The 8,179-nt window shown below is 39.3% G+C and overlaps 1 protein-coding gene across 1 annotated transcript in view; it reads right to left on the bottom strand.

Moving 5' to 3' along the window:
* Positions 1-8,179, bottom strand: part of ATP10B (ATPase phospholipid transporting 10B (putative)) — a 117,437-nt gene that overhangs the window by 91,031 nt on the left and 18,227 nt on the right. The window contains exon 3 of the mRNA XM_004371237.2: positions 6,503-6,707. Within this exon, the coding sequence (XP_004371294.1) occupies positions 6,503-6,707 (205 nt within the window). The remainder of the gene's footprint in view (positions 1-6,502; positions 6,708-8,179) is intronic.

Here is an 8,179-nt window from a genome sequence, read left to right as displayed (position 1 = left end):
TGGATGGATTTACATCTGGGTTCTCAATTGTGTTCCATTGGTCAATGTATCTGTCATTGCACCGGTACTAGGATGTTTTGACTACTGTAGCTGTATAGTAGGCTCTGAGGTCAGGTAGTGCGTGTCCTTCTGCTTTCTTCTTCAATAGTGCTTTACTTATCTGGGGACTCTTCCCTTTCCATATAAACTTAATGATTAGTTTTTCCATCTCTTTAAAGAATGTTGTTGATATTTGGATCTGGATTGCATTTTTTGTATTTGTAGATTGCTTTGTGTAGAACTGACATTTTCACAATGTTAAATGTACCTGTCCATGAGCATGGTATGTTTTTCCATTTAGGTAGGTCTCTTTTGGTTTCTTGCAGTAGTGTTTTGTAGTTTTCTTTGTATAGGTCTTTTACAGCCCTGGTTAGATTTTTTCCTAAGTATTTTATTTTTTTAAGGGCTATTATAAATGATATTGCTTTTCTGATTTCCTTTTTATCATTCTCTTTAACAGTGTATAGGAATCCAACTGAGTTTTGCATATTTATCTTGTATCCTGCTACTCTGCTGAATCCTTCTATTAGTTCCAGTAGCTTTCTCGTGGAGTCTTTTGGGTTTTCTATGTATAGTACCATATCGTCCACAAGTAGGAACAGTTGTATTTTTGCTTACCAATTTGGATGCCCTTTATTTCTTTTTCTTGCGTTATTGCTTTAGTTAGGACTTCCAGCACAATGTTAAATAGGGGTGGTGATAAAGGGCATCCTTGTCTTGTTCCTGTTCTCTAGGGAAATGTTTTTAGCCTCTCTCCATTAAAAATGATGTTGGCTGTTGGTGTGATATAGATACTCTTTATTATGTTGAGAAATTTCCCTTCTATACCTATTTTATTGAGAGTTTTTATCCAGAATGGGTGTTGGACTTTGTCGAATGCCTTGTCTGCATCAGGGAAGATGATCATGTGATTCTTTTATATTATTTATGTAATGGATTATGTTGATTGATTTTCTAATGTTTAACCATCCTTGCATAGCTGGTATGAATCCTTCTTGGTTGTGGTGTGTTAATTTTTTTTGATATGATGCTGAATTCTATTGGCTAGAAATTTTGTTGAGAATTTTTGCATCTATATTCATGAGAGATATTTGTCTGTAATTTTCTTTTTTTGTGGTGTCTTTGCCTGGTTTTCGTATCGGCGTTATGCTGGCTTCATGGAATAAATTCAGAAGTGTCACTTTCTTTTCTGTGTTCTGAAATAGTTTGAGTAGTATTGGTGTAAGCTCTTTGAATGTTTGGTAGAATTCTCCAGTAAAGCCATCTAGGCTAGGGCTTTTTTTATTGTTGTTGGGAGGTTTTTTTTTTTTTTTTTTTGTTACTACCTTTTCAATCTCTTCTCTTGTTATGGGTCTGTTCAGATTTTCACCTTAAGTTTGTGTTAGTTTGGGTAGGTAGTGTGTTTCTAGGAATTTGTCTATTTCCTCTAGGTTTTCAAATTTGTTGGAGTATAGTTTTCCATAGTACTTTGTTATGATCCTTTTTATTTCAGTTGTGTCTGTTGTAATGTCTCCCATTCCATTTCTTATTTGGGTTATTTGCATCCTCTTCTGTTTTTCTTTTGTCAGTTTGGCCAATGGTTTGTCTATTTTGTTGATACTTTCAAAGAACCAACTTTCAGTTTTGTTGATTCTTTCTATTGTTTTTCCATTCTCTATTTCATTTACTTCTGCTCTGGTCTTTATTATTTCCTCTCTTCTGATTGCTGTGGGCTTCTTTTGCTATTCTCTTTCTATTTGTTCAAGTTGTGTAGCTAATGTTTTGATTTTGCCCCGTTCTTCTTTTTTGATGTGTGCATCTATTGCTATACATCTGACCTCTGAGCACTGCCTTTGCTGTGTCCCAAAGGTTTTGGTATGATGTGCTTTCATTCTCGTTTGATTCTAGGAATTTTTTGATTCCATCTTTGACTTCTTCTATTATCCAGTGGTTTTTAAGCAGGGTGTTATTCAGTTTCCATGTAATTGATATTTTTTCCATGCTCTTCCTTTTATTAATTTATACTTTGATGGCGTTGTGGTCAGAGAAGAAATTTTGCATTATCTCAATGTTTTGGATTTTGTTGAAGGTTGCTTTGTGGCCTAGGATGTAGTCTATTCTGGAGAACATTCTATGTTCGTTGGAAAAGAATGTGTACTTACTGCTGTTGGGTAGAGTGTTCTGTATATGTCTATGAAGTCAAGTTGGTTGATTGTGTCCTCATTAATCATTAATCAATGATGCCTCAGGCCAATGCTTTTCAAACTTGAATGCGCACATGAATAAGCTAGGGATCTTGTTAAAAGGCAGATTCTGGTTCATTAGGCCTGGGGTGGGGCCTGAGATTCAGCATTTTTGACAAGCTCTCAGGTGATGCCAACGCAACTTGTCCATGGCTCACACTTGATGTTACAAAGTCCTGGTTGGCTCTGGGAAATGTTCTGACACTCGCGTCAGTAGGACTTTGGCTTCAACAGTTTGGATAATAATCAGGAATGTGTTTTATCTGAAATACTAATTGGAAGAATTCATGTCTGATTCTTTGGCTTTGGTAACTGTTCCATTTACCAAAACAGATGGCATATTCATTATTACATGTCATATCCCTAGTGCACATCTAGGAAACCCTTTTAAATAAGAGGTTTCAGGTATCTGAATGTCACCAAAGAGAAAAACTGTACAATTTAATGCTGTAATAAAATCTTCTTGTCTGCTGGGTAGACCCAGGCATAATCTGAAATTTGGATTCTGTCTCCTTCCCTTTCTCCCACATGCCCTTTCCCACTTGGATGTAGGAATAAATACTTCAAAAACAGGTCGATCATTTTGTGAACTCAAAGATGGCCCATCATGATACAAGTTCCAATTGAAAAAAAAAAAAAGTCCAAGTTGAATGCTGAGGAAAAGATATTAAAACCAACTCTTGGACAACCTTGAGAATGATCTGCAGTGCGACAGGAGGAACCAGTATTCAGTTGTCATTGGGTCAACTTGATTCATGGGACCTCATGTGTGTGAGAATAAAGCTGTGCTCCATAGGGTTTTCAATGGCTGATTTTTTTGGAAGCAGATGGTCAGGCCTTTCTTCTGAGGCATTTCTGGGTGGACTTGAACCTCCAACCTTTTGGTTAGCAGTCAAGCACGTTAACCATTTGCATTCCTTGACAGGTCAAAGATCCTTTAAAAAAGCACTTTCATGTTTATAGTCTCATTTGAATCTAGACAGGAAAGGGAAGAATGAACTAAGCGATGAGGAATGTAACTTCTCTGTCACTCCTCACCTGTTGTGAGCATGTCTGTACTGCAGTCTAGGTAATACATCCCAAATATATTCCATAGGTATGTTAAAAAGTATTTGTGCTGAAAAATGATTCTGAGATTAAATATATTTGGTGAGCTCAGGGTTAAACAAAGGTTAACAGGCCTGTAGACTACAGATCTTTTCAGAGACTTAATACTTTGACGTACTTTCAAGGGGGTCTGCTGGGCACAGGCTTCTTGAGTGATTTAACCATGGACCATGTTTTTTTAAGAACTATCTCTTGGGATAAGAGTTCGTCAGACTCAGTCTTGAGAAATGCCAGTCTAGGGGAGTTGGACCAGCATTTGTCTTTACTGACATTGAATTGACAGGATATAGTCATCTCTTATCCTCCACAAGATGGTGGAAATGGGTTTGGGTATATGTGTGAAGTCTCCAAAAATCTCTGTGGTTAGTAAAAACCCTTTCAGTAAGATGAAAATCTTTAAGAAAATAGAAATTTGGAGGGCAAACACACTAATGAAAACCACTAATATGTATTACTCAAGACATTAAATTTCCAAACAAACCAGATTTGTTGGTGTTCAAAATCTTCTGTAGGACTATTGGCAAGATTTGCCTTCTCTGTGCCTCAGATGCCTACTTCCCGGAGGGTGTAAGAGGACTAAACGAGACAATGCATGCAAAAGCACTGGGATGTAGTAAGAAGGCCATAAATGGTGGTTTTGTTCTCATTATTGTTATGACAAGTGTTTTTTTGGAAGTACTTATAGATAGTACTTTCCTTTGTTGTACAGGTTCTCAAGGAGGTGGTGATAGGTTCATATTGGGATCATCCGGGGCAACATTTTCAAAATATGTGTTCCCAGGCTCCTACTCAGTCCTGGTAAATCATAATTTAGTGATGGTGGTAGGAAGGGATGAATGTATATTTTTAAAGCTTCTCATGAAATTATGATACATCCTAAACCCCTGTCATGTATTTGCAGCAAATCCCAAAGGGGTTGTATCCCCATCTACTCCTGCAATAGTCCTGGGATATGTTCCTTGGAGTAAAAGATTTCTATGGTTAAATATGAAGTTCCTGGGTAGTATAAACATCCAGGTTGGAGGTTCAAGTCCACCCAGAGGTGCCTCAGAAGAAAGGCCTAGTGATCTACTTCCAAAACATCAGTCACTGAAAACCCTATGGAGCACGATTCTACTCTGACACACATGGGGTCACCATATGTTGGAATTGACTTGCTGGCAACTGGTTAATTGGTGGTTAAATGTTTAGAAATACTACATACTTAAACCTGCCCCCTCCCCTCTTTTGGAATTCACAAGGTACATGGGCTTATTAAAGTATCTGAGAAGTTTGGCAGTACACACATTTGAAAGCTTGTAACCAACTGTCTTCTGATCTTATTTGACCCTGAAATATTTATTTTTCTTGCAACTCTCATTAACATCTTTCAACCCATTTGGGAAATATGATTGTACAGAGTTAACCAGAAGTGAGTTCTACCCATATTCAGAGGTCTTTTGGCACTAAGAATGTAAGGGAGCGGCAAGGTAGCAAAGAGCAGCCAAAATTCCTCCTCTTCGGGAGCAGACTGAGCTAACTTTTATTCTTCCTGCCACCTGCTACTTATATGTGGAAAGAACACTGAAAATTATATTTAAATATGTGCTTTCAAATACGTGCCTCTGGGTGAACTCAAGGTAACCAAGGGCAGGGGAGATGTAGACTTCAAGGGCTGAGACTCTGGAAAAACTAGCTTTGAATTCTGGCTCCAACACTTCCTAGCTCAGTGACTGTGGACGAGTTACTTAACATCTCATTGCCGCAGTTTTCTTCTGTGTAAAATGGGGACAACAATACTACCTGTTTCACTGGGTTGTTATGAGGATAAACGAAATAATTATGTAAAACCCTTAGTAAGGGCTCAATAAAAGTTCTTTATTATTATAGAAATGGTAAAAAGCACTTGAGCAAGGTGAGGGGGGAGAATCAGGAACTGAAACAGAATGGAAAACCAAAAAAACCCAAACCCATTGCCGTCGAGTCAATTCTGACTCATAGCAACCCTAGGACAGAGTGGAACTGTCCCATAGGATTTCCAAGGAGCGCCTGGCGGATTGGAACTGCAAACCTTTTGGTTAGCAACCACAGCTCTTAACCACTACGCTGCCAGGGTTTCTGAAACAGAATAGAGAACCCTGGAAACCTTCAAGTTCAAATTAATCTCTTTCCCTTCACGTACGAATTTAACCCCCGCCCCTTTTTTAAAAATAAATCATCACGCCAAGTACCCTGTAAGAATGCAGAGTCAGAGTTTGAGAGTTTGAGAGAAGTTATTAAATTGGCTGGTCTATAGCACCGGAGTGTGAATGACCCTTTTGCCTGACTCTTCATTCTAGCCAAATCCCAAACTATCCGACTAGGTAATATACAAGAAACGGCTTGGCAGCTGCTGCCAACGACAAGAAGAAAAGTGGCTGGTTGAAACTCAACGACACTGAAATAACTGCCTGAGAGAGAGTAAAAAAGACTCAGGATTGTGATGAAGACATTTGGGATGGGGAGGCTAAAGGGGAGATTTATAAGCAAACACAAGCTTCTGGGCTCCCAGAACTTTTAAAAAAAATATATGAAATAGAACAGTCTAGAAAGTCTCAGAGTGCTTTGCATATAATAGGGCTAAGACTTCAGTTTTACACAATCACACACACATTTATAGGCACGTGTGTGCAAGTGTGTGTGTGTGTGTGTTGTGTGTTGTGTCTTTCTTATTGTAAGTTATGGTCAAAAATTTGAAAGCCTCTGCTCAAGAGGGCAGGCCACAGGGCTCTGAGCCCAGAAATAGATTGTTATTGCTGGTCTAGAATGACTGTGTGAACTTTGATCAGATCCTGCCCTGCCTTTTTCAAACACTTGGGTGATTTGGTGAATGTGGCAAGGACAGCAAAGGAGAGAAAACTTGGAGACAAAGCCCCATGTAGGAACTCTGAGTCATTAAGCAACTTAACTTTTCTTAGTCTCAGTTTCCTCATCAGTAATATGGGGATAATATCAATCTCAGAGTGTTACTTGAAAGATTAAATATATCTAAAGTGATTGGGAGAAGGAGCCATCCTCTACTTTCTCCATCTTCGGGGTTAAGTCCAATTTTCTGGTAGAGGTGGCTTTCTTCTTCCCTTTGTCCTCACCCCTGATGATCTGAGAAAGAGCCTTACCTGCTGGGAGAAGCCCTTCACGACACGCCTTTGTTTGAGGTTTGTCTCTCCATCCAAGTTGGCGGTTTCCAGGTGGCAGATCCCGCTGGGGTCGGAGGAAAAGAGGAGGAGGATGTCTGCTGGGATGATCTCATTGCATCGCATTTGGATGAAGTCTCCCACATGCACATCCTTCCAGTGCCTCTGCATGTAGCTCTGCTCTTTTCTTGGGTGAGAGAAGGAGAAGGGTCAGAGTGATCTTTAAGCTTCCTCAGAAAATCAGCAAGTGAATTGGGGAAGGGCCCACCTGCACCTAAATATCACTCAAGTCAGCCTGTCAGGAGGCTGCTCTGTATTCCCCCTTGCCCCAAATGACCACTGTAATAATCTCTCTAGAGAAGCTAGGTCTGATCTATGTTGTTGTAAGCTGTTGTGGAGTTGGCCCCTGACTCATGGCTATCCCATTCACAACAGGATCAGACTGTTGTGATCCATAGGGTTTTCACTGGATGATTTTTTGGAAGTAGATTGCCAGGTCTTTCTTCCTAGGCATAATTTATAGAATTCCACTATTAAAAGATCTGTCCTTATGGTTATTTAGAATTTTAATTGACTGCCAGCTGTTGACTGGGTACAGTGCTCAGAACTTGTTTCCTAGCAACATAAGTTTAAGGGAGAAGGTAACTATACCTGTCATATTAATAACCAGTTGCTGTCGAGTCAACTTTGACTCATGGAAACCCTCATGTGTGTCAGAGTAGAACTGTGCTCAGTAGGGTTTTTAATGGCTGATTTTTTGGAAGTAGATTGCCAGGCCTTTCTTCCGAGGTCTGTCTGGGTGAACTTGAACCTGCAACCATTTGCAACACCCGCAGACTCTATATATGTGGTATAATATATATTATTATTAATATAGTATTATTATAGTATATTATAGTATTATTAATATAGTATATATCATATAGTATTAATATAGTACCCTCAATATACATTATTTACCAGAATAGCCAGTTATCACCATAGAAAACAGGGTTGAGAGGAAGTGGGATATAGGAAAGTTTGCTTGCTATTATGGGGAGGAGAGTGGAAGTAGGAAAGGTGAGGATATAGGCCATTGTCTAGTAAGATCTGGAGCTGTGCTGAAATAGAAAACTCTGGGTAGTCAGGGAATATAGGAAGAAAGCATCAGGAACTTTGACAGTTGGGACCCACAGTAATTACAGAACCAGAGAACTGAAGAAATTGGAGGAAATTATTTCACTTTATCTTACTCTCCGATTTATCAAGCTCAGATAATAACGGTGGCGGCAACAATTGCGAATTTGGCATTTCTAACACGCCAAGCACTAGTGCTAATGAATATTTCATTTACTTGCATAATAACCCAGTAGAGTAGACATTATCATATCCATTTCACAAATGAGAAAATGGAGGGTCAAAGAAAACTTTCCCAAGGTCTCACAAAAAGAGTTGAACCCTGAGCCCAGGTCAGTTGGACACTGATTCCAAAGCCCACTGTTCTCACTCCTCCAATATCCTGCCTCCTCTAAAACATCCCTCCACCTCTCAAAACCTCCTCTCAGGAGGCATCACAGCCTCAGTTTTTCCAAGTCCAGTAAAAGAACTCACTACTTTCCAAGACAATACATTCCATTTTCAAAGAGCTCTCGTTTCAGAGAGTCTCCTTTCTGCTTAGCC

Source organism: Trichechus manatus, unplaced genomic scaffold (assembly GCF_000243295.1).
Source record: "Trichechus manatus latirostris isolate Lorelei unplaced genomic scaffold, TriManLat1.0 scaffold00011, whole genome shotgun sequence".
Lineage (NCBI taxonomy): Eukaryota > Metazoa > Chordata > Mammalia > Sirenia > Trichechidae > Trichechus > Trichechus manatus.
Note: the sequence above shows the minus strand (reverse complement) of the source record. Positions and strands in the feature narration are given on the sequence as shown.